This window comes from Electrona antarctica, assembly GCF_951216825.1.
Source record: "Electrona antarctica genome assembly, chromosome: 10".
NCBI classification, from domain to species: Eukaryota; Metazoa; Chordata; class Actinopteri; order Myctophiformes; family Myctophidae; genus Electrona; species Electrona antarctica.
The window spans coordinates 16267830-16295735 of NC_136791.1; the positions used below are offsets into that span (position 1 = coordinate 16267830).

The following is a 27906-nucleotide window of genomic DNA, read 5'->3' on the forward strand; positions in this document are numbered from 1 at the left end:
CACTGCTTACTATAATAGTAGGCTATACTACTATACAAAAAAAGTCAATTTATTCAACAGAACATCGCACAGCTTATATTAGTTAGAATATAATTTACAAAACAATAAGCACTTATTCAACCATAAGAGAACCACAGCTTTACAATAGTATACTTTACAAAACAATACGTCCGTATTCAACTTTAAGAACATTCAAATCATATCCACTATTACAATAGTGTTAAAATGGAAGAAAAGAAAAGGGTCCTCGGCCAAATGTTAATACAGTATCACTATCATCACACTTTATCCATTTATATGTTGACAATTAAAAAATAGCAGATCTTCAAGATCACAGTGAGTCACTTTGTGACATGCAAGCTTGTACATCTGTTGCTTGTACAACATAATTTTGCATTTTTTTAACACAAATCTCCTATCCTGCAGGTCCCTGGCACAGAATATTTTCAAATGAGGGTCCTCGACCAAAATACATATCATGCTGGTGCCTGGTGGTCTTTGACAGGAAACGGTTTGAGAAAGACTGGCCTAATTCACTAAACTGGGGGTCCTCGTAATGAAAAGGTTTTGGTGCAGTGCTTCCCAAACGTTTCAGCTCGAGACCCAAAAGAGAAATGTGATGTCTTCCTGGGACTCACTAGGTAGTGAAAATAGCCGATCTATTTTTCACTACTAAAAATAAAGAGGTATTCGCCCACAACCCACATGGGTCCCTCCCGAAGCACTGTTTGGAAAACAGTGATTTAGAGTGTCTGTGTGTGTGTGTGTGTGTGTGTGTGTGTGTGTGTGTACTGCCATGCTCAGACAGTCTGCAGCTGGTACAGCTTGGCTCCTCTCTTCAGCAGGAAGCCCTGCTCATTTAGAGAACACACCAGACCTTCAAAATCCAACACCTGAAATACACACAAGAACACTCAATAGAGTATGCAAATGCAATTCTCCTTGTTCAGAGGCCGACCTCCACGCAACGAGGGGCAGAGGTGCGGTGCCGCTCTCTCTCCTGGACACCCAATGGTCTGTGTCATGGCCGTTTTTTTGCGGTCCACTCCCTATCGGTCCCGCGCCAGACACACAGGCAGACTTTCTGACTGTTTACAAAAATAATAAGTTATTGCTTGTGTGAGCTTGTAGATGGGCTATTTTTGGTGAGCACAGTATGGACACCCGACCCACACAGTGCGCTGCGTAGCCATAACGCATTGAATAAGCGTTCTTCTATTGGTTCATTTAATTCAAGTTTTGTGAATTGAATTCATTAATAGAAGAATGCTTATTCAAGACTATTTCAAGACTAGCCTATTAGCTTATTGCTAAATCCGATTGCAATGTAGGCTATCATTTGATTATATATTGTATTAGCCTCGCGTAGCGATACTATCATCACTGCGTGGATATTAGTCTCGTCCCTCTCAGTTTTGCAATGCCCTGCCCCATATTGCATACTGGGCCCTGGTTGGTTATAGCCTGGTTCCAGACGAATCTGGTTGGCTCGTCACCACTTCGGCCGTGAAGTCCTCCCACAATTGAGAGGGGCCAGACTCAATCTGCCTGGGTCAATATGCATAGCAAAAGCAGATTAAGGCTGGCTATGCAAGGCTATAATTCTGTTTAACTTTAGATTCCATGACTCCAAGAATACATGTCAACACACTAGAATTGGCCTGAGTTCTAAAAGGCCATAATATTATACATTATACATTAACATTATACATACTTATACATACATTCCATGACTCCAAGAATACATGTCACACACTAGAATTGGCTTGAGTTCTAAAAGGCCATAATATTATACAAACATCAATACTGAGTTGACCGTTTTAGTATGTATGGGTGTGTGCGCGTGCGCGTGTGCGTGTGCGTGTGTTTCTGTTTTAGTGATACCTGTATGTTCAGTCTCTCTGCCACTGATCGGAGTTGCTGCAAGTCAAACAGCTTCTGATTGGTCCTCTGGGCGAGTGAATGCAGTGCGTTGATCAATCGCTTCGCAACGCTCCGCTGACTCATGCCCGCACCCAGCTGAGAACGCTGGAAGTCCAGCCCTCCCAAACCGTCCGAGTAGGTATCAGCTAGACTACAACATGAAGAAACAACAATCTGAGTAGGTATCAGCTAGACTAACATGAAGAAACACCATCTGAGTAGGTATCAGCTAGACTAATATGAAGAAAAGCAATCTGAATAGGTATCTGAGCCTATAAATAGCAGCCCGTCATTGACTGCCAGTGAACTTCTGTGTTTTGGTAGATGACTATGATTGATGCACGACTACCGCGTGACCCTCCCCACCCCTCTGTCCACAGCCCTCCTCTGAGACGCAGAGCAAGTAGACAGAAATTGTGCTATTTTATTAGCAAGTGAGGACCAACTATATGAAGACAATGTGACAATATGACAAAGTACAGTACAAAGAAAATGGATGGATGGATGGATGGATGGATGGATGGAAATAACCTCTTACACACGGAAACACACACACACACACACACACACACACAGTCATTACCTGTGTTTCATGATCTCCACCACATCTTCTGCATCACTCTTGGAGGCACTTTCTCTCAGTTCCAACCTGGCTCTGGCCTATAAGTTTTGTGCGCACGCACGCACGGATGCACGCAGGTCATTTCTTTGTGTATTTAAGTTTTTATCATATCTGCCCTATGTGCAACTTTTGTTTACAAAGCCTAAAAGCCACACAATTAGTTAATCGCAATTATCTGTACATTGTCAAGTAACATTTCATAATTGTGACAGCCCTATACCTCAGCAGTGTTAACAGTGTTTGACAGCAAATTCAGATGTAGTCTTAATCTTAGTCTTTTGAATAACACACCATTTAGTTTTAGTCCTATTTTAGTCATCTGAAATAGTCTAGTCTTAGTCGACTAAATATCAAAATCTCCTCCGTAATTATTACAAATCACCTGAGGTCCCTACATAATACTATTGTGCTTACAAATTGGGTGTTAGTCAACAAACTTAGCACTGCACCTCAGTCAGTCTGACCAGTGACTCCAGCTGTCGAGTGGTGATGGGCGTGGCGTCTGCAGACTGGGCCTGGGAGCGCAGCTTGAGGTAGAACTCCTGAAGTGTCTGCGCTGCGTCCGCCGAGAGACGCGGATGCACATACTGGCGAGCGTAGCTGACGTACTTCCGCAGCAGGCACGCGGGAATCGGGTCCACGGCCTCGGCGGCAGAGATCTGTGAAATTAAACACGACAACTGAATGGGTCTAACTTCTTGGCAATTATCTTTGCCAATATGATAGAGCAGTGATTCTCAAACTCGTCTGTGGTCCCCGAGACCCCAGTGGTCCTTGTGGAGTTATGGGACTGTAACTCTGAGAGAGTACAAATGGAACCATGTCCAGACATCCATTTGGTTCCATTTGTACACTCTCAGAGTTAGGATTTCATAATATAGATTGCAGTCCCTGAGATAGAAAATGGTATCAAATGGGGGTCCATGGCATGTATGCTACTTTATCATATTCATATAGGCTAGTGTATGTTTATATATTATAATATACAGTATGCTCCCAAACCTTTCACGGCGAGACCCAAAAAGAGAGATTAGATTTTTGCCTGGGACCCAAACTAGTGAAAATAGCGGATCTACAAACACCCAACACGTTTCTTCGCGCCATGTTGCATGCTTTTAACTATTCAGAAATGTTTTTCAAAATAGAAAAAAAAAAGAAAAGGCAAAGTAGTTTAGGGATAAGGGGTTTAGCATGGACCTAGATAGAGCCCTTGGGGCTATATCGTGCGCCACCCCTTAACCCTTATTCCTAAAATAATTTGCCATTTTTTACTATTTTAAAAAACCTTTTAAAATAGTTCAAATAGCCGATCTACAAGCTCACAATGTCTCGATGTAGATCGGCTAGTTGAACTATTTTAAAATATTTTTCAAAATAGTAAAAAATGGCAAATACGTTTAGGGATAAGGGATAAGGGTGGCGCAAGATGGAGCCCTTGGTCTCCATTCTCTTCCACTGAGACAGTTAGAGCCAGTGGTCAGGTGGGACACCTACTGGTTGAAAAGATGTACTGCATTTCCATCCATTCCTTAGAAATAGAAATTAGAAATACTGTGTGATGGACACGTTGCGAGCATGTAGATGCTTTCCCCTATTTTTGCGTTTTAAGAATAGATGCAGTGGTGGAAAAAGTACTCAAATTTTTTACTTAAGTAAAAGTATCAATACTACAATGTAGAAATACTCTGTTACAAGTAAAAGTCTGGAATTTAAAATGTACTTGAGTAAAAGTACAAAAGTATTGGTATCAAAATGCACTTAAAGTACCAAGTACTGAAAAATCGAAACACTATGTACTGAGTTACTGTACACCACTGAATAGATTCGTGTGTATATATGTACGGTACGGTGTTCCAACCTGCAGACGTTCAGAAAGGGGCGCGTCCGAGGCCTCCAGCAGCACGGAGCTCTCCGATTGGCTGACGTCGGCCCTGGTCACCACTGCGCTGCTGCAGGCTCTGCCCCTCCCCGTCCTGGCCGCCATGACGTGCTCCGACAGGCGGCGGTCATGTGACTCCTCCGGGACGTCCAATAGGAGGAAGACGATGTCGAAGCGGGAGAGGAGAGCCGAGCCCATTCTAGAGGGATAGTGCACAAGGGATAGTGCACAAAACAGGGTCACTGAAGGTGGGTGCCTTGGTTTCTGGTTGGATAAACACCTACATTTTAAATGTGATATTGATTCCTTGAGCAAAAAGCTTAAATTCACTTTGGGCTTCTTCTTCTTAGTTTTAGTCATCATAGATTCGTTTTTATTTCGTCAGTGAAGAAGTAGTCAACGGACAAATTTTTTCAGTTTTAGTCGACATAATCAACACTGGTCTTGAGCGATTGAGGGAGGGCTTTTGACAGACTTAACTAAACGTACTTCAGATTCTCTGAGACGGTCTTGGCCCTGTTGTAGTGCCCTCCGGTGGGGTTGGCAGCGGCTATCACCGAGGTCCTGGCGGGCAGAGACGACACGATGCCAGCCTTGGCCAGACTCACCGACTGCTGCTCCATGGCTTCCAGCAGAGCCTGCTGCTGCTGCCCCAGCTTGTCAAACTCATCGATGCAGCACAGACCTGCACACGCCAGAGAGAGAGGGAGAGACAGAGAGAGAGAGAGAGGGGTTACAGATCAAGTATAGATGGAAACCTCACATGTCCAAAACTGTAGCATATCAAAATGCGGTGCAAATCTGCTGCTTTCGATTATTTTGTGTGACGCTGTACTGTAGTATGACCAACAAGTAGGGTGTTAATTTCTGAAACAAAAATCACACTCGTGTGAAGTGAGGGGAGCCTGGTAATGTTTGTTTAAAGTGATCTAAACAAACAAGTCCACAGACTTGGCTGCCATAGGACGTGATTTCAAAAGTCAGACGTTGGAGGGGCTAGCACCAGCAGTGCAGTGGACGTATAGTCACAGAGCCGAATCCATGTATGTGGAGCCCTACTGATAGTACTGATGTCATGTTGTTTTGGTCTGCATCTGCAATCCCGATATGGATGCCAGCATGCCAGGATGCTGGCCTGCTATTTATGAAAAAGCCCACACAGGGGCAGTATTATGCTGGCTTTGTTTGCACTTTATACCACATGTATGCACTCACCACTATACACCAGGGTTTCTCAAAGTGGCTATGAGCCGTAAGTCCAGGGGTCTCTCAGAATACTTTGTTAATATATGGAATTCTTTTGCTATTTTGAAAAACCTTTTAAAATAGTTCAAATAGCTGATCTACAAGCTCACATGTTGATGTAGATCAGCTAGTTGAACAAGTTTACAAATATTCTCTCTAGTTTTCCTCGTGACATACTGTATCTTTGGGGGAATGATTTACATATTTACCGTTAGTATGACAAAAGGTGCTATAATAAAGTAACAATGTAATTCAGGGATGCTGTGGATGAAAACGGTATTTACAGGGGTGACCTGAGCCTGGCTTGGCCAGAATAATATCACTGCCGAGCACATTCTTTTTTTCTTCTTTTCTGCAATGGTAGATTCATCTGGTTTTCAGGCTAGGGGTGACCTGAGCCAAAAATGTTTGAGAACCACTGAGTAATGTCATGCACCACCATGCACATCTCATACTAATGAGTAATGTCATGCACCACCATGCACATCTCATACTAATGAGTAATGTCATGCACCACCATGCACATCTCATACTAATGAGTAATGTCATGCACCACCATGCACATCTCATAGTAATGAGTAATGTCATGCACCACCATGCACATCTCATACTAATGAGTAATGTCATGCACCACCATGCACATCTCATACTAATGAGTAATGTCATGCACCACCATGCACATCTCATACTAATGAGTAATGTCATGCACCACCATGCACATCTCATACTAATGAGTAATGTCATGCACCACCATGCACATCTCATACTAATGAGTAATGTCATGCACCACCATGCACATCTCATAGTAATGAGTAATGTCATGCACCACCATGCACATCTCATAGTAATGAGTAATGTCATGCACCACCATGCACATCTCATACTAATCAGTAATGTCATGCACCACCATGCACATCTCATAGTAATGAGTAATGTCATGCACCACCATGCACATCTCATACTAATCAGTAATGTCATGCACCACCATGCACATCTCATACTGAGTAATGTCATGCACCACCATGCACATCTCATACTAATGAGTAATGTCATGCACCACCATGCACATCTCATAGTAATGAGTAATGTCATGCACCACCATGCACATCAATTTACAATTACAATTTAGGCATTTAGCAGACGCTCTTAATCCAGAGCGACTTACATTAAGCAAGAACAAAAAGCATGGGAATACATCACATATGTAAAATGCATTTATCGCGAAACATGCGTAAGCTAAGAACGTGACTAGAACATATCTATATAATGACACTATACATATAAACTATAACTAGAACATATCTATATAATGACACTATACATATAAACTATACATATATGCTATACTATGCTGTACATATATACTATGAAGTGCTATGACTACATACAATGCACTTATTGTGCTGTCTACATGACATGCTATAAGTCTGTTTCAAATGCTATATAAGTCTAAGAAGTGCTGTCTAAGGGGGGTAGGGTAAGTGCTATGGGCCATGATGGAGTCTGAAAAGGTGGGTTTTCAGACTACTACTACTACTCATAGTAATGAGTAATGTCATGCACCACCATGCACATCTCATAGTAATGAGTAATGGCATGCACCACCATGCACATCTCATACTAATGAGTAATGACCGCAATTGAAACAAGCTGCGGTTATGCAGTGTTCATTCTTCCTACCTTGGTCGGCCAGGACCAAGGCTCCAGCCTCAAGAGCATAATCCCCCGACCCTGGATCTCTGGATAAACTCACAGTAAGTCCTGCACGCGCACGCGCGCGCGCACGCACGCGCGCACGCGCGCACGCACGCACGCACGCACGCACGCACGCACGCACGCACGCACGCACGCACGCACGCACGCACGCACGCACGCACGCACGCACGCACGCACGCACGCACGCACGCACGCACGCACGCACGCACGCACGCACGCACGCACGCACGCACGCACGCACGCACGCACGCACGCACGCACGCACGCACGCACGCACACACACACACACACACACACACACACACACACACACACACACACACACACACACACACACACACACACACACACACACACACACACACACACACACACACACACACACACACACACACACACACACACACACACACACACACACACACACACACACACACACACACACACACACACACACACACACACACACTCAATCAATCAATCAAAAATGTATCTTGTGATTATTAAAATGTTCAATATAGGCATTTAGCAGAATAGAGCACCTTTAAAACTATAGGTTACGAAGGTAACCCTGGTTAATTAAATAAACAAGCGAGGAAGCTCGCTATGAAGATTGCGTCTTCTGACGTGATCACAGAAGCATTCTAATACACTCACAGGCAATCCATTGGCTGGGTCTGAGACTAAGGTGCACCTTGACCACCCCCCCAGGTAAAGGTGATAAAGGTGCCAATAAACCAATTAGTCTCCACTTCAAACATGTGGAACCTTCTCATGAGGCATTGCCTACAAGAAGGGCGTTTTGGCGAGCTTCCTCGCTTGTTTATTTAATTAACCAGGGTTACCTTCGTAACCTATAGTTAATTTAAACTAAACTGCACGAGGAAGCTCGCTATGAAGACCCGATACACTCCCTTCTTGCCACCACAAAGTCTAGACTCACGGGTCCCGACCTCTGCCTGTAGGGTGACGGGAGCGAAAAACCACCCGGCTCAAGGGGCCGGCGGAAAAAAGGAAGGAACCTCGGACCCAGGGCCACTCCAATCAGAGGCCCGACAGATCCAAACCTTACTTTGAAGCCACGCTGAGGACAGCATGCGCCACTGGCGCAGCCGTCACATCCAATCTGTAAAAATTGGCAAACGTCGAGGAGGATGCCCAGCTTGCAGCCGTACACACCTCCTGGATAGACACTCCCCTGGAGAGAGCCCAGGACGTCGCCATACCCCTCGTGGAGTGCGCCTTCACCCTTATGGGAGGCTGCAAACCCCTGGCCGAGTAAGATCGTTCTATGGCTTCCACTATCCATTGTGAGATCCTCACCTTGGATACTGCCTTGCCCAAGGTCTTGGGGCCCCAGGACACAAACAACTGAGTTGTCTTCCTGTGTGCCGCCGTCCTGTCCATGTAAGTCCGTAAAACCCGTACAGGGCACAGAGTATGCCTCCTCTCATCCTCTGCCGAGGAAAAGGGAGGAGGACAGAATTCCACCAGGTCCACCGGTATACAGGTGGTCAACTGGTTCTTAGGCACAAAAGCCGGGTTGGTCGTAATGACCACCCTCGTCCTGTCCACGGAAAAACGTGTGCACTCCTCGCTCACTGAAAAAAACCGCTTAGCAGTTACCAACGCCAGCAGCAGCGCCGTTTTCAACGACAAAAACTGCAGCTCCACTGACTCCAATGGCTCGAATGGCGGCCGAGACAAGGAGTCCAAAACCAGTGCGAGGTCCCACGAAGGAACCATAGACTTCGGTACCTGGAGAAGGCGCATGGCACCGGCCATATATCGACGCACTAGAGGGTGCACCCAGACAGTGCCATTCCCAAATCCAACATGGCAGGCTGAAATAGCCGCCAGGTAGACCTTCAGGGAGTTGTAAGACAGGCCCTTGTCCATCAGACTCTGAAGGAAAGACAGAATCACTTTCACAGAAGCCTGAAAAGGCACCGCCTGCGTCTGTAGACACCATTTCTCAAACGCACGCCACCTCCCGTCGTAGGCCTCCCTGGTCGACCGAGCCCTCGCACTCTGTATAGTGTCGATGACACCCTGCGGCAGGCCCTCCGCGTCCAGGTTCATCCTCTCACGGGCCAAGCCCATAGATCCAGGTCTTCCGGCCGTGGATGGAAGATTTCCCCTTTCGCTTGCGTCAGCAGATCCCTGCGCAGCGGGATTTGCCACGGATGGTCGTAGAGGAGAGGTGATATCTCCGACCTCCAAGAGCCCCACCCTGGAGCGATCAGTATTACCGCCAGGCCCTGGGTTCTCACTCTCTCCAGGACTGGAGATATCAGGGAAATGGGAGGGAACGCGTACAGCAGACTTCTGGGCCAGACGTGCGCTACCGCGTCTAGGCCCAGAGACTCCTGTCCCGCTATGGAGAAGAACTCCGGGCATTTCACGTTCTCCCCCGAGGCGAACAGGTCCACTTGTGGTCGGCCGAACCTGTCCCAGAGCTGAGCTGCCACCGCGTCGTGTAGGGACCAGTCCGCATAGTGGCACCTCCCTCTGGACAGAAGATCCCCTGTTCAGTATCCCCGGGACGTGGGAGGCTCTGATTGACCTCAAATGCGTGTCGCACCACAGAGTCAGGTCTTGTGCTAGCGCATGCAGCAGACGGGATCGTAGACCCCCTTGCTTGTTGACGTAGCACATGGTCGTCGTATTGTCCGTCCTGACCAGGACGTGACAATCCTTGATGAGGGGTTCGAAGTGTCATACGGCTAACCATACTGCCATCAGCTCTAGGTAGTTGATGTGGGCGGTCCTCAGTTCGTCGCCCCACACTCCTCTGGCGGTTCTGCCCTCGTGGGTGGCGCCCCACCCAGTCATACTGGCATCCGTAGTGATGATCTTCCTCAACACGACCAGACCCATGGACACTCCTTCGGAAAGAAATGACCTGTCTCTCCATTGATGTAGCGCCGATATACACTCCGTTTGGACTGTAACCAGGCGATGACGACGATCGTTGGGCACCCTGAGTGAGAGCATCCACCTCTGAAAAGGTCTCATGTACAGTCTGCCTAACCGTAACACGGTTATAGCAGAAGCCATGAGTCCCGCCATTTTTTGGCACGTACGAAAAGGGACCCTGTGTCCCACCTGGAACGAGCTCGCGCACTTCAGAACGGAAGTCATTCTGTCCTGTGACAGCCGAGCCGTGAGGGTGACAGAGTTCAGTGTCAAACCTATGAAGTCTGTTGACCTCGCTGGTATGAGCACGCTCTTTTCGTAGTTCAGACTGAAACCCAGAGACTGCAGGTGACTCACTACCCAGCTGGTGTGGAGTCGTGCCTCGCTTTCCGACTGCGCAAGCAGGAGCCAGTCGTCGATATAGCTCGCTATGCGAACTCCCCGTTGTCTCAAAGGGGCTATGGCCGCTTGAGTACACTTTACAAACACTCGGGGGCTCAAGGACATCCCGAAAGGGAGAACTAGGTATTCGTAAACCCGTCCTCCGAACCCGAACCGCAGGAACTTCCTGTGCGGCGGGTAAATCGGGACATGAAAGTAGGCGTCCTTGAGGTCCACTGACGTGAACCAATCCCCTTTGCGTATCATGCGTAACAGTGCCGCATTTGTCAGCATCTTGAAACGAAAATCCTTCAGATATCGGTTGAGGTCCAGAATAGGACGCATTCCCCCCCCTTTTTTCTTTACCAGAAAATACCGACTGTAGAAACCGTTTAGGCTCTGATCTGGAGGTACTTCCTGAATGGCATTCTTGGCCAGCAGGGAAATTATTTCGTCTCGCAAAATGACGGCTGCCTGTCCGCTTGCCTGAGAGAATATTATCTTCTCGAATGTGGGTGGTTCTGCGGAGAATTGCAGCTTGTAGCCTTTTCTCACGGTGTCCACCACCCAGGTGTGTGCGCCGCACTCTATCCATTTTGAAACGCACCGCGTCAGAGGATTTATTGTCAGCCCTACTCTTTTTTGAGTTAGAGTGGGTGCCTCCCGCGGCAGGCATTGTGTTACCTTGGTTAACACTGGCACCATGTTCTGCCGTGGTAAAACGGCGCCCCCTAGCGACGGGGCCATCAAACTGGCATGGTGCTTGTGCCTTTTTGCAGCGCTCTGATGAGCTGTCAAAATATCTGCGTTTCGTCCGACTGCCGCGGGTCGTTTCATTGACCTGCGTGGCAGTGGGCTCATACCCCGTGTGTTCTGGTAAGGATTCAAACATTTTGTTCCACACAACATTTTTATTTGAATCAGGGAGGGGGACAGGGGAGGTACAGTATGCAACGACATTTTTTCCGCAAAAATCGGTGCAACAACGCTCATTCTGTCCGGTGCTCTCTGCGCTAGTGGCGTAAAGCCCGAGGCTACTACGCCGCCAGCGTAAGCTCTTCCCAGAACGTGGGGGCGGAGGGAGACGGATTCCATCAACGTCTCCCCGAGGCTCGGCGCAATGTCATTTACGCTGCTGCTTGTTGTTGTTGTGCGCGTGGCGTTGACGCTTCCGTCCCGCCGCCGCGGAAGGAGGCTGACCGTGAGGCCCGGTGTCCTTCTTGCGATCCTGCTGTGACTGCTGTCGGTGTTGGTACTGGCCTCCCGAAGCAGAGGGGGCTCTGGCAGCCGCTGGAGCTTTGAAAGGAGGCCTGGAGCCGCGCTCCCTCTCGTTGTCCCTCCGGTTCATAGAGCGGCCGTACGAGGATCTATTTCTTTTGTTACCTGGCGGAGGCTTTTTCTCTGTCGGCATGAAAGCCTGCGCCGCCTGCTTCTTTTTCTCTCTATCTTCGTGCCTGGCCGTGAGATCGGCCACCGTGCCAGAGAAAAGATTATCTTGCAGGATGGGTTGGTCCAGGAGAGTTGCTCTCTCTTTGGTTTCGGAGTGGTTTAGCCATCTAGCTCGCTCTAGTACTACTAGAGTAGCCATTGCTTTTCCCGTCATCTCCGTGTTGTACCTCGTCAGCGCGAGCGCCTCTTTATGAAGTCTCCGTAGCTCGTAGAGCTGCTCCAGATTCAATGCCTCACCCGATGTTTTGAAGATGTGGGAGACAGAGCCCTGGAGTAGTGTGATGGCGTTGATGGCTTTCACGGAGCCCGTCAGCGTCGCGTATGCCTTCTTCACCATTGTGGACATATCGTTTTCCTGTGTCAGAGCGAATTTTGGCTCTTTTGGTGGGGCGACTTCGGGGACATGTAGGAGATGAGAAGCCAGGAATCTGTCCATCTCGGGCAGAGATTCCAGACCCACTTTCTTCATAGCGACACAATCAAGCTCTTTCTTATGTGTGGGTAGGAAGGAGTGGGTGTAGGGGTGCTCCCAGGATTCACCGAGCGCCCCCGTGAAACCCTTAGCCAAGGGTAGGATTTGTTTAGCTCGGGGAGCGTCCGGATCCTTGCCGAAATCATCCCAGGCCGTGTCCGTCGCAGCCGCCGCAGGAGTAGCTTCAGCTGGCCATGTTAGACCGCTGCGTTCGGTAGCCCTCTTGAAGACATCAATCAGCTTTGACTTGTCCATCTCTAGGAAGACTTGGGACTTCTGAACATCGGTCTGGGGTGCCGTGTCGGGCGCCGCCGTGCCCTGTGGCTCGGCTTCATCCGGAGCTGTTGTAGCCAGAGCCTCGGTCCCATCCCGGGGCTTGGGCTCAGTCCGGGCCGCCGTCTCAGGCTGCATTCCTGCGATGAGAGTGGCTCTGAGGCGTCCCTCAGACTCCGATTCTGACTCACTCTCAGAAGAGCCCTCAGAGTAGGAAGAAGAGGAGCTACCGCTGGAGCTCTGGCTCTGATCTCCCTCCGAGGACTGTTCTTCATCGCCGGCGTGTTGCTTGACGGGGGAAGGACGATCTGTGCGCCTCGTACGTTGGCGAGGCGGGGAGTGCGGGATGTCGGCAGCCGCTGGAGCCGTAACCTCGTCAGCCGGAGCTTTCCTAGCTGCTTGTTTGGCTTTCTTAACCGCCCGCTTCGCGCGGGAAGTAGACGGTAGGTCGGCATAATCACCCTCAGAGTAACGAGCGGGGTCCAATGCGTCCCGTCTCTCCTCCGCCAATTGATCGTCCACCTCTCGGTCGTCTACCGGCTCTGGTTGTCGGATGGCTCCGTCGAAGAACTGCTTAGCACGCACTAGCCTGCGGGTTATGATGCGTGCGTCGACGCCGTCACACAGGGAGCAGGCACCCGGGTTATGAACGGCGTCGAAGGCGTGCTGCAGGCCCAAACAACGGACACAGTCCTCGTGTTTGTCCTCGCCGGCCATCCAGTTGGAGCATGTCTCACAGTGCTTCTGCAGCACCGCGGGCTTATCGTTAGCCTTGCGACGTTGGTTTCTGCTCTTCCCCGACATCACTGCTTTGGCGTTCTGCAGGCCGTTAGCAGGAGTAGTACGAGGGGAGGGTAGCTTAGCGGGATGCTAACAATAGCTAACACCGGGCGTCCTTTTGCAGGAACCACGCTAAGTTGTTATTAGCTTAGCTTTAGCAGGCTTGTGGCTAGTCAGGGCCGTGTGCTGGCCGTCCAACTAGTAGCCAGCAGCTAGCTTAGCTGTCACTAGAATATAGAATATAGTGTAGCTGTAGCTGCTAGATTTATAATCAGGGCCGTTTGCTGGCCGTCCGATTAATAGAATTTTATAGTGCAAGGAAATTCTTAACCCCAAAATCAGGAACTCACCAGTGGTGCAGTTTGTGGAACCAGAATTCGCTCCTGTCCTAGTAAACTCAAACACACTGAAATCAAGACTTTGTAGCAATGCATGTGATCTTCATGAGAAGTTACACAGAAGTGGAGACTAATTGGTTTATTGGCACCTTTATCACCTTTACCTGGGGGGGTGGTCAAGGTGCACCTTAGTCTCAGACCCAGCCAATGGATTGCCTGTGAGTGTATTAGAATGCTTCTGTGATCACGTCAGAAGACGCAATCTTCATAGCGAGCTTCCTCGTGCAGTTTAGTTTAAATTAACTTAGTGTTATAAAAAGCACTGATACAACATAACTGCATTTACCTGATGTGGTGGTGCTGTTTCCACACACATAGATTCCTCTGGGAGCCACGTTGCATACTGCCTACACATGAGCACATGCACACACGTACGCACACAGACAGACAGACAGAAAGACAGACAGATTGTTGTCTAATCAAATCATCAAGTAATATCGCCTAGCCCATATTCATGCATCTTTAATGTGTACTCAGTAGGGGTGGAAATCTCTAGGTACCTAGCAATTCCATTCCGATTCAATTATGAATCGATAATTGAATCGTAGCCCTTTTTTTAGATTTGTTTTTTGGCTTTTTGCCTTTATTGATAGATACTAGTGAAGATAGACAGGAAAGAGGGATGGAGAGAAGGGGAGAAACATGCAGCAAAGGTCGGCATGAACTGGACTCGAACACGCAACACGCTGTCAGGCCTACTGTATATGTGGCATGCGCCTGGGTCACTAGGACAGGGCCTATATGTGGCATGCGCCTGGGTCACTAGGACAGGGCCTATATGTGGCATGCGCCTGGGTCACTAGGGCAGGGCCTATATGTGGCATGCGCCTGGGTCACTAGGACAGGGCCTATATGTGGCATGTGCCTGGGTCACTAGGACAGGGCCTATATGTGGCATGCGCCTGGGTCACTAGGACAGGGCCTATATGTGGCATGCGCCTGGGTCACTAGGACAGGGCCTATATGTGGCATGCGCCTGGGTCACTAGGACAGGGCCTATATGTGGCATGCGCCTGGGTCACTAGGACAGCAGGCGCCACCCATGCGCCTGGGTCACTAGGACAGGGCCTATATGTGGCATGCGCCTGGGTCACTAGGACAGCAGGCGCCTGGGTCACTAGGACAGCAGACGCCTGGGTCACTAGGACAGCAGGCGCCTGGGTCACTAGGACAGCAGGCGCCTGGGTCACTAGGACAGCAGACGCCTGGGTCACTAGGACAGCAGACGCCTGGGTCACTAGGACAGCAGACGCCTGGGTCACTAGGACAGCAGGCGCCTGGGTCACTAGGACAGCAGGCGCCTGGGTCACTAGGACAGCAGGCGCCTGGGTCACTAGGACAGCAGGTGCCTGGGTCACTAGGACAGCATGCGCCTGGGTCACTAGGACAGCAGGCGCCTGGGTCACTAGGACAGCATGCGCCTGGGTCACTAGGACAGCAGGCGCCTGGGTCACTAGGACAGCAGCCTGGGTCACTAGGACAGCAGGCGCCTGGGTCACTAGGACAGCAGCCGCCTGGGTCACTAGGACAGCAGGCGCCTGGGTCACTAGGACAGCATGCGCCTGGGTCACTAGGACAGCAGGCGCCTGGGTCACTAGGACAGCAGCCTGGGTCACTAGGACAGCAGCCTGGGTCACTAGGACAGCAGGCGCCTGGGTCACTAGGACAGCAGACGCCTGGGTCACTAGGACAGCAGGCGCCCTGGGTCACTAGGACAGCAGGCGTCTGGGTCACTAGGACAGCAGGCGCCTGGGTCACTAGGACAGCAGACGCCTGGGTCACTAGGACAGCAGGCGCCCTGGGTCACTAGGACAGCAGGCGTCTGGGTCACTAGGACAGCAGGCGCCCTGGGTCACTAGGACAGCAGGCGCCTGGGTCACTAGGACAGCAGGCGCCTGGGTCACTAGGACAGCAGGCGCCTGGGTCACTAGGACAGCAGGCGCCTGGGTCACTAGGACAGCAGGCGTCTGGGTCACTAGGACAGCAGGCGCCTGGGTCACTAGGACAGCAGGCGCCTGGGTCACTAGGACAGCAGGCGCCTGGGTCACTAGGACAGCAGGCGCCTGGGTCACTAGGACAGCAGGCACCTGGGTCACTAGGACAGCAGACGCCTGGGTCACTAGGACAGCAGGCACCTGGGTCACTAGGACAGCAGACGCCTGGGTCACTAGGACAGCAGGCGCCTGGGTCACTAGGACAGCAGGCGCCTGGGTCACTAGGACAGCAGGCGTCTGGGTCACTAGGACAGCAGGCGTCTGGGTCACTAGGACAGCAGGCGCCTGGGTCACTAGGACAGCAGGCACCTGGGTCACTAGGACAGCAGGTGCCTGGGTCACTAGGACAGCAGGCGCCTGGGTCACTAGGACAGCAGGCACCTGGGTCACTAGGACAGCAGGCGCCTGGGTCACTAGGACAGCAGGCGTCTGGGTCACTAGGACAGCAGGCGTCTGGGTCACTAGGACAGCAGGCGCCTGGGTCACTAGGACAGCAGGCACCTGGGTCACTAGGACAGCAGACGCCCCGATGCATTTCAATTCCAATCCATGATTTGTTTCCCCCTCACTGTGTGACTAATAAACAATGTGCTTTCTCACCAACATTCATTTGTGAATCGATCCCGATTAATCTATGAATTGTCCACCATAGTACTCAGTGTGTAAAACAAAACACCTGTGGTCTCCGAGGCTACTACTGTGTTACCTGTAACATCTGGCTCTTTCCCAGTCCTGGGTCTCCCACCACCAGGATGTGTGGGTCCGCTCTGACGGAGATGCCACTCCTCTCCATCTGCTTCTGTCTGCCTCCAAACAAGGCCAACGCTAGGCCCGCTTTCACTAGCTGCACGCACGCACAGACACACACACACACACACACACACACACACACACACACACACACACACACACACACACACACACACACACACACACACACACACACACACACACACACACACACACACACACACACACACACACACACACACACACACACACACACACACGCGCGCGCACACGCACACGCGCACACGCACGGATTGGATTGAAGCAAAAATAATATCTAACAACCTAGTCCTGTTATTATGTGAGAGGAGCACCCCACACTAGAGCTGGTAAATGGTGCATTTATATAGCGCCTTTATCCAAGGCGCTATACATAGATTGGCGGCAGTAACCATGCAAGGCACCAACCGCACATCAGGAACAATTAGGGGTTCAGTGTCTTGCTCAAGGACACTTTGACACCAACTCTGGAGGAGCCCGGGTTCGAACTGGCAACCTTGCGGTTACCATCCGGCCACTCTACCCCTGAGCCACAGCTGCTGTTACCTTACCAAGACAATTAACACAATATGTAAAATGATGATGTTTTAGTAATATTGTTCCTGCTGTTTTCACTAGTTTGACCACTTCAAGTAGGCTAAAAAAAAAGTAATACATTTAAGCCAATTTACCAGATGTCCATAGATTGCAGGGCACAGAGAGCTGAAACAGAAAAGAAAGAAAGAAAGAAAGAAAGAAAGAAAGAAAGAAAGAAAGAAAGAAAGAAAGAAAGAAAGAAAGAAAATGTTTAGCAATATTAACAAGTGCTGTGTTAACACACTGTTGAACATAGTGGTTTTAGCATAATCATAAAGCTTTCCTTTCTAAAAATTAACAGTTAACTCTTTCAAATATAATCTAACCATTCATTTAGATCAATACTATGTCAGTGGTTCATAAAGGGGGGTCTGGGGACCCATAAGGGTCCTTGAGGAGGTTCCAAGTGCTTCAACAGAGTAACGAACCAAATGGACCCTTAGGGGTGCGTAACTCTGAGAATGTACAAATGGAACCAAATTAATCCGTAAGGATTTGCTTTTAACCATTTGGTGGGGTCCGTGGCATACTGAATTAGCCTGGCGCAGCCACACTTCACCCGCCCCTATTGCATATGCATATGCCCTGAGGCGGATGTAGCCCAGCGCAGTGGTATATTAGTATCGCAACGCGAGGCTAATACTGAATACAGCTGGGGGCCCTTGCAATTTTGAGGACTGCTGATCTTTCAATGTCTTTAATAAAGTATAAATAGTAGCATATAATCATATCATTCAAAGCAGCAAAACTAATCAGTGTTATCGTCTCTGTCGGGTGGAAACCTCATGTCCAAAGCTGTTACTTTTCAGGATCCAAATGCAAAAGCACCAGAAGTAGCAGATCTACAAGCTCAAAATGTGTTGATTCGCACCGCATTCCGAGCTTGCGGATCTGCTACTTTTTTATGCTTTCGTGTGACGCTGTATGATCAAGTAGGGTGTTCATTTACGAACAAAAACACAAAAAGTTAGAATATGGAGATAAGAGGTTTCTGCCCATCAGCAACGATAATCATGGTGCTATAATACAGTAGTACCAGGAGTCTCACTGTACTACAAGCCTCAGCAGTATGTTATGGTGCTGTATACAGTAGCGGTGTTGCCAGGTGTACGATAATTAACGTATCTGTACGATGAGTTTACCCCCCGTACGATGTACGATCCAGAATTCCAAAAATGCCCAAATGTACAACAATTTACTACAAGCCTCAGCAGTAGGCTATGTTATGGTGGTGTATACAGTAGTACCAGGAGTCTTACTGTACTACAAGCCTCAGCAGGTCAGGCTGGGACTGGATTTCCTGGATGGCGTACAGCTCCTTCAAACTGAACTCCTCCCCTCCGGAATGACCCGATGACCCGGAAGCACTGTCGCCCGACTCCCCCCGACCTCCTCCTCCCGCTGCCGACCGCCGACCTGGAGATTAAAAAAACGACGACAACAACAACAACGCTTTTGACACGGGATATTAAGCCAACCACACAATCCTCACGACTGTTAAAAATGATAGCTTAGAGCTCTAAGGCTTAGAGCACACAATTAAAAGCAAACTTTGCCAAGCTTGAACATGATTCTCATTGTTATAAGGCGATCTTACATAATTTCACCTAGAGGTGTACCGATACCAGTTTTTTATTCCTGATACCGATTCTGATACTCATAACTTGCTTATCGGCCGATACAGACTAGTACCGATCCGATAGCAGTGTGTAATTTAATCTAGGACAGTGGTTCTCAAAGTGGGTTCCAGGGACACTCGGTGTTCCTTGACGGGATTCCAAATGGACCCTCTCAAGAGCTATGATGGTCCTTGAATGTTTAATAGTTTGAGAGGCACAGATCTAGGAATACATCTACAAAGCTACAAGTTAGTAAACAAATCATGGAAATAGTACAGTATAAACCAGTTGTGCATTACTGTACACGAAATATCATGTTTCATCCACTGTAAAAATGTGATGTGACAAGATTCTGATTCTGATGGAATTCTTAGAGACAGACACACATACGGATACGGGTATTTTGGGGGCGTGGCCAAATCAGCCGTTCATTCGTGGGGTAAAACAACACCGCTTTCACCACTGGAATGGCATCACGCAACGTACTGTACAAGTTACATTTTATGGGTAAATTAGTCGTTCTGCAGTAGAGTTCTCAACGGGCCTGGAAATTCGGTCGGGTAGGGTCGAGTTCGGGCAGAATTTGAGAACGCTATTTTGCGGGCGCAGTTAAAACTGTTTAAGTGCCAGGGACGTTAAGACGAGCTGAATCTAATTATGCACTGATTTCTTTTGTTTTTAAATTCTTTTTTTTTTTTAATCCATATTTTGAAAATTCCTCTAATCTGGTGTGCAGTTGATGACATGCACATGACATCAATAGAATTACATTTTCTTTATTTTATTTATAATGGGCTTCGGTGGCACCAAGGACCTAGCCTGGCTAATAAGCCAGACTAATATCACACAACACTGTCGCGGTATATCAGTCTGGGCTGGCTCCACTTGGATTTCATTTCCCGGGGGGCGGGTTCAAACATTTTCTCTTTGACGCAATTGGTCAGAGCTACTGTCAGTCAAAAGTCTCAAGCATTGAACGTCACTGTACCAAAGCCCGCCCATATTGCATACCGTGTCCCGATTGGTCCGACCTGTTCTCGATTGTAGGAAAGAGGCGTGCTACTGAGCCTCGCCAGACCGAAATCCGCTGGTAGGCAACTTTTTTTTGCCAACGGCTGATTCGGTCTGGTTTATTAACCAGGCTACCAAGGACCAAAACTGGTGTCCACCAGGTGGCACTGAAGGAGTGTTAATGTCCAACATCAGAAGAAATTCTAAGCAACCAGAAAAAGGTCGAAAATATTGAAGGTTGAGAGTTTATCGACAGACAGGTGATGACAAGGGAATAGGAGACGATGAGAGGAAAGCAACACACACACCTTTACTGTTGCTGACTGAGTTGGCTTCAATGTAGAGGAGGAACATACACTGGTCCTTCTTGCCCTTGGAGCTGCCTGCCCACAGAACACACAGCGTTAGTGTTAAATCACAGTATATTTAGCCACGAACCCCCATCACACACCTCCGCACTTTGTAGATTTTCTATTTTCTAAATTTTCTTATGTGAAATTCGAGTATTTGGACAATGTTTGACCATTTTTATAGTACTAGAACAGTTGGGCACCGGCCTACTCGTGAATGATTGGAAATGCATGGCACACCCAGTTATGCAATGATTTTTCTATGCAGAATTATGTCTGTATTCCTTTTCTGGCCTTATATATGGCCAGGGGTCGGCAACCTTTCTGACATGAAGTGGCAATTAAGGACGAGGTTGCCCACATTGTGATGTCAGAACAGGCCAGCTCCATATATGGAGATCTAGGGGTGATCAGGTGCGATCAATTGGAAGTTTGGGCCCTGTCCAGAGCCTGGGCAGAGGCTTTTGTGCTGGTTCTGGACAACCGGCTATCCGACTCGAAGTTCAACAGACTCAAATTTGAAGTCGATCGGGCGAACGTTTTTTTGAGTTACATGGATTACAGAAGTACGTACATACACGCGTACAGAAACTTGATTCATTTATAGATACAGATAGATACTATTGTTGTTTACCCTTGTTTACAAAGGGTCTTAATCATTCATTTATTTTTCATTTTAGAGGTATTAAAAAGGTTGAAAAAGTCCTTAAATTGTCACTTTAGAAATGTGCGGATACCCGCAACAAACCAACATAGAGTATACCGTACAGGCGTACATCAATGGCGTACATACATGTATACAGCTGTATGTTGCTCTGTTTACTGAATTACAGAACAATGTTGTTGTGCACAGTCTGAAGAGGTGATGACATATAGACACATGTACCGTCGTTGGTGACTCTGACTATCCCCGTCACCGTCACCGTGTCGCCGGGGACGCAGCTGTCACACAGGTCGGAGGTCAGGTGACACTCTACGGTGCGCGGGATTCGTCCGGCCTCCCTCCGCTCCCCACCAATCAGCTCCTGCACCCTGTGTCGGCATGGAAGGTACAATTAATGTACGCTGAAATATGTGTTTCTTCATTACCAAGCAAAATATGTGAAATGATGATTATGTTTTGGTAGCCATACGGTCAGGCAGCCAGTTGAAGAAATTGCAGCATTGATCATTACTTTTATGAAACATCCGTGATCAAAAGGATTTTCTGGATGATTGGACATGTATTCTATCGCTAGTTTGACCACTTTAAATACGCTTTAATCTTAAAACTAATTACTGAGAATAAGTCATTAGTAATTGGACAATAAGCTTTGTAGATTGTATTTCGGTGACACAAACTCATGCTGACTATTATGGAATCCAAATAACTGAAATCAATTGTGGCGACTGAGAACTTTATCTGTGTGTGTGTGTGTGTGTGTGTGTGTGTGTGTGTGTGTGTCTGTGTGTCTGTGTGTGTGTGTGTGTGTGTGTGTGTGTGTGTGTGAACCTACTTGATGGTCTGCCAGTCGACAGTTTGTGTGAGGGGAGAACTTCTATTGGGAATGAAAGAACGGCTGCGACACTCATGCCCGAGACACTAAGAACACACACACACACACGCACACGCAAACGCACACGCACACGCACACGCACACGCACACACACACACACACACACACACACACACTAGTGAATATAAATCACTACTAGTACATAGCATGCATTCAATCCTCTATCAACTATACTGCATGCAGTAGTGTAAGTTAAGGGGGCCTTCGCCAAAAATTGTTCTGAGCTTGTAGATCTGCTATTTGTGTAGCGTGAAATAAGAGCGTACCAAGTGCGCTGTTTACAAGTTAGTTTTATCAATTAAACATGGCAGTGGCTCAGGGGTAGAGTGGCTGCTTGGGAACCGCAAGGTGTACTTGAGAAAGATCGTAAATTATCGTCCCATCCCTGTGTGTGTGTACCTTGGAGGGCAGTGTGTATCTGCCATGGGCCAGCGTCTGTGTGTGTGTGTGTGTGTGTGTGTGTGTGTGTGTGTGTGTGTGTGTGTGTGTGTGTGCGCGCACCTTGGTGGGCAGTGTGTATCTGCCGTGCGGCAGCGTCACAGCCTCTGTGTGTGTGTGTGTGTGTGTGTGTGTGTGTGTGTGTGTGTGCGTGCGTGCACCTTGGTGGGCAGTGTGTATCTGCCGTGCGGCAGCGTCACAGCCTGTGTGTGAGAGCACCCCTGGCACCGGAAGGCCAGACGGGCACACAGAGGTCTGATGTTGCTGACTCGGACCACGGTGCCTCTCACGCACACAAAGCGACCGAACACGCTGGCGCGCAGCGTCCGCAGGGCCGTCAGCGGCTCGTAGTTATACAGCCTGGAGAGACAGGAGGGACAGACTGGGAGAGCTAGCAACCATTTTCATGTCAAGGTCAATCATTTATTCAGCATTTGAGTCAAGGATGGGATTGATGAGATTTAGCATCTCAGACCCAAGACAGTAGAATATTTTGTTATTGTTGGATACGATTTTTTTTGTTCACAATTCCATAAACGTTGATCAAAATAACAATTCTTCTACATTCTCTAATTGTGTACATAATTATGCATTACTTAATTTACAAGACACTGTTCTTGTAAATTAAGTAATGCAGATGTCAAGTTTAACAATAATTGAACTCTTAGAAAGCGATTCGCACCACGTTTCGCGCTTGCAGATCTACTACTTTTGCGTGTGACGCTGTAGTATGATCAAGTAGGTCAGACAATAATTTATCAAAACACAAAAAGAATATGGAAATAAGAGGTTTCTCCCCAACAACAACGCTATAATAACACGGTCAAAATAGGGAGGCCAGGAAGAGAGAGGTTAATCTGTGGCGTAAATGGGTAGGTTTGGGTTTCACCTGGCACTGATGTGAGGTATGCTGATGATGGCCGTGGCTCCAGGTAGCTCCTCTCCCTGCAGCTCTGCAGCTTGTTTCTCAAGGTCTGAGGTCAACACCTGAAAACGCACGCACACACACACACACACACACACACACACACACACACACACACACACACACACACACACACACACACACACACACACACACACACACACACACACACACACACACACACACACACACACACACACACACACACACACACACACACACACACACACACACACACACACACACACACACACACACACACAAATTTATTTGGATCTGCGCAAGAAGCACAACATAATACATCCAAACATTGGTCAGAAGGTTATACGGACTATGGTCAAAATTCAAACCAGATAAAAGCATGTGCTTATTGACACACAGAGGGGAAAAGAAGATAACATGATTTCTTAAATGATCATATAGGCTACAGAAAATGGCATATGAACATTTCTACTACGCTAGTACGCAAGGATATATGAAACATTGTCTTGTCCAGACAGAAGGTAGAGCAATATTTAGCCAATTTTTCCTCCCAGCTGCAGTCAGAGCAATTCAGTCAGGAGAGCAATTTTGTGTATTGTATGTATGTATGTAGAGTAACTGATTTATCAGCTTAATTTTTATAGTGTTCAAGTTCCAATTTTGCCTGCTCATTTCTCTGTGTCATCACTTCCAATGTCATGTGTTTAATCTGTATCTTGACTGAGTTCTCTATCTATTAACTGGATAAAAATGGTATCCCTGAATATGCATTTTCTGTTTAATAAAGAGCTGGAGAGACATGGAGACTCATGTTACATAACAAACAGTAGTATCTGAATATAGAGCTATTTAACAATTATTTCAACCAAAGAAAATCACTTACACTACCTTTAATGAACAATATGTGGGGTATTTGGAATAACCTGCAATGTATTGTGGTGTGTGAGTGTGAGTGTGAGTGTGAGTGTGAGTGTGAGTGTGAGTGTGTGTGTGTGTGTGTGTGTGTGTGTGTGTGTGTGTGTACACACCTGGTTAACAGCCAGCCCCAGACAGTTGAGGATGTTGTCTGGCTGCTCATTCAGCTGGTTGGACAGCTCTGGCAGCGCGTCACACACCAACATGTTCCCTGTCAGGTCCTGGAAATCCACCAGCACACTGCCCTGACGCTCTATCTCATCCTGTCACACGTGCACACATATGCGCGCACACACACATACACACACACACCACACACACACGCACACGCACACGCACACGCACACAATGTATGTATTTTATTTATGACCACCATGAGAGCAGTGCAATCTATTATGAATCAAATTAGAATAAATTCCATTCATATACATTTCTTGTTTTCTTTTCTCATTTTAACATCACAGTGATTGTGCTGACAGAATTACATGATCATGGCGGCTAGCAGATCAAGCAGTTAGTCATACAGATAGACATACAGACAGACGGGCGGACAGACGCACCTTGTCATAAAGGTGAATCTTGGAGGTGAAATACTTTTCAAAGACTTTGATCTTCTCCACACATGGTGCGCTCTCAATGAAGCCTGCACAGAAACAAAACACGCACGCACGCACGCACGCACGCACGCAAATTAGGGACGCCAGGTTGGAAGTTGTTAAGTGCGTGGATGACGTGGAAATAATGGAAATATGCAATCACCAATCAGTCTATTGTGTAATAATAATTGTGACAGGCCAATGAAGGCTAGTGTACAACTCATTCAGTTATGCCAAATGCAAAAGTATCTCTACTATAACATGCATACACATTACTAATATCTTTGCAGTCGGGCAGAAACCACCGATCTCCAAATTGTAACTTTTGGCCTACTTGATCATACCACAGCGTCACACAAAAGCATCAAAAGTAGCAGATCTACAAGCTCAAACTATCTGTTACTTATTATATTTTAGAATTTGAATCCTGAAAAGTAACACTTTTGGACATATGAGGTTTCCACCCGACAGAGACAATATGCAATCGTGTCCACTTTTTACTCTATGCCACTTGTGGATGTACCAATACATTGTACTCAAGGGAGCTACTGTGTGCTGACATTCTTTCATATGTATCACTTTTCATTGTCAGACCTATCTGCAAATCAATGATGTAAAGAATCTATCGTTTTGCATTCAATTATTCAACATAATAATGTGTAGTCTTTTAATACCGACCCACAGGTCTACAGTACCTTCCGTAAAGTAGAGGGCCCATCCTTTATAGGGACACAGCCGGTCTAGAGTGGACTGGCACACACCTACTGTAGAAGAACAGGGTGACAGCAAAAATGTGTACTTGTGACAGTCGTGCAATATCATGTAATATCATAAACGTCAATGGAACTGGATTTACAGGCGTGTAAAACCTTTGGCTTAAGCCCCATTTTATAATTTGAAAATGCAGACTACAAGTTCACACTAGATCATCTATTTCGAAAAGAATTATGTTGAAAGTGAACTGTGCAATTTCACTATCCTGCATATCCTGGATGAATTTTCGGTACAATTTGTTTCCGGATCCAGAAATGTACTAGGAGAATATAGTGCTATTCAACACTTTAGGTTGTCAAATATCACTTCAATAATTTCACTTCAATTCACTTAAAACCAGGATAAGACAGCACGTATCACAACATATCACAACATTACGCCCAGACAATATCTAGTCTCTTATCACAATACCGATATTATATAAATATTATTGAAATATTTCCCAGCCCTAGCAACAACTGTGGGAAGACTGAACTCACCTCGCTGACTGCTGAGGTATTGGCCACCTCCTCTCCCTCCTCCTCCTCCTCCACCTCTAAACGGCCTACTCCCCCTGCCTCTCGACTCACTTCCTCTCCCCCCTCCTCCTCCCCCTCCTCTCCATCCTCCTCCAGACCCTCCCCTCCACCCTCCTCTTCCTCCCCCATTCCTCCATGCTCCGCTCGAGCCCCTCCACGTCGTCGAGCCTCTCCCGGAATGCTCTCCGCTCATCTTTAGCCTGAGAGTTGACAGGATGAGGAGAAGTATTTTATTTATTAAAGAGACTGCAGAAAGATGGAGAATGACTGAAACAGTTTGAAGGGAGACCTCACTCAGTCAAGTGTCGACTTATTATCCACCTAAGCCCGCCCACTCACAAATAGAAGCGATGCGTAGTGAGTTTGTAGATCTTTTATTTTAGAACATTTCTGAAATCTTGTTGAAAATGTTCAAGTTCAACTATAACGACTTATCCAAAATAGGGATGCTCAATGGTTATAATTGACTTATAATACCAGTACAGTGAACAATTCAGGCAGTTATCAGACGCTCTTATCCAGAGCAAATATTGCAGAGTCAACAAATGACAGGGTGATGGTCATGTTATGTACATAGAAAATAATGTAGTGCTTCACAGAAACTAATACTAGTTTCTGTGTTACTGCAACATTAAAGTGACTGATGAACACACTATTTAATATAATTAAAAATGATAATATAATTAGTTACAAATTTACAATTCAATATTGTGAAATTGTGTGCTATGCAGGGTACATACGAGTTGTTCTGGTTTCCATATTACATTGTAGTAACAAAACTTTAGCCTTTAACAGATAATGTCCACAGACTAGTACTTGTGGTGTATATTGCTATACATATTATTATTATTTAAATGGAATACAACAAGACAACTATAACCAATATAAGTGATGGAAAGTAACTAAGTACAAGTATTACAAGTACAATTTGGTGGTGTTTGTACTTTACTTGAAGTTTCAAAAGATTATTATTATACATTTGAAACTTGAGTTGGAAATTGAATGGGGCATTCATTCATTCAAGTACGAAGATTTTGATACCATTATACATATGCATACTTTTGTACTTTTACTCAGATAAAAGTAGCCTATATTTTGAATTCCGGACTTCTACTTCTGCATTGCAGTAGCTGGGCTATCGATATTTATTTATTTTTTACATGTGAGTACTTCTTCCACCACTGAGTGCCAACCTAGGTGCCAACTATCACCATCACTATTAAAGTATAACTATCACTTGACTTTACTGTACACGTATGCAAAACGTTCGGGTCTTGTATTATATTGTACAGCCTGCCAGACTCACCCAATGACAGCAGAAACACACGCTGTTGTTTGTTTATGTGTGTGTAGTCCTGTGTACTGTGTTCGTAAATAAATAGTAGTAAATACATTGATGAACTCATTGCGCTATTTTGACTTTTTGTAAACAAACTTCCCTCCAACGTCGCAGGGATATGACGTTACCGCGTCCCATTGGTTACGCAAGCACGTCGCGGGGCTGGCGAATAATATTCAACAAGCGGTGTTGCCATGTCCGCTTGTTATAAGCTACTTTGGGATTGTTTTTCTGTGAAGTTACTTTTAAATATTGGTGGTTGATTGATTGATTGATTGATTGATTGATTGATTGATTGATTGATTGATTGATTGATTGATTGAAATATTTATTAACAGTTTGCAGAATTACAGTACATTTCAAGCACAACTCAATACAAAGACTGTTAACTGTGAGTGGACGACCCAATAAAGCATTGATTGATTGATTGATTGAAATATTTATTAACAGTTTGCAGAATTACAGTA

General features: G+C 47.0%; 1 protein-coding gene across 1 annotated transcript; it reads right to left on the reverse strand.

Annotated features, from left to right (window-relative positions):
• Nucleotides 1-3: 3 nt before the first annotated feature.
• mcm8 (minichromosome maintenance 8 homologous recombination repair factor) lies at nt 4-27577 on the reverse strand (the record flags this gene model as incomplete). The annotated part of the gene is made up of 21 exons (XM_079511822.1): nt 4-893; nt 1885-2074; nt 2507-2583; nt 2995-3204; nt 4404-4623; nt 4914-5109; nt 7350-7430; nt 14344-14404; nt 16758-16895; nt 17512-17542; nt 18676-18832; nt 20355-20429; nt 21283-21428; nt 21893-21978; nt 22552-22750; nt 23280-23377; nt 24326-24475; nt 24773-24855; nt 25504-25572; nt 26062-26115; nt 27568-27577. The coding sequence occupies 21 exons, from the start codon at nt 27575-27577 to the stop codon at nt 801-803; spliced, it is 2424 nt and encodes an 807-aa protein (XP_079367948.1). The 3' UTR covers nt 4-800.
• Nucleotides 27578-27906: the final 329 nt, after the last annotated feature.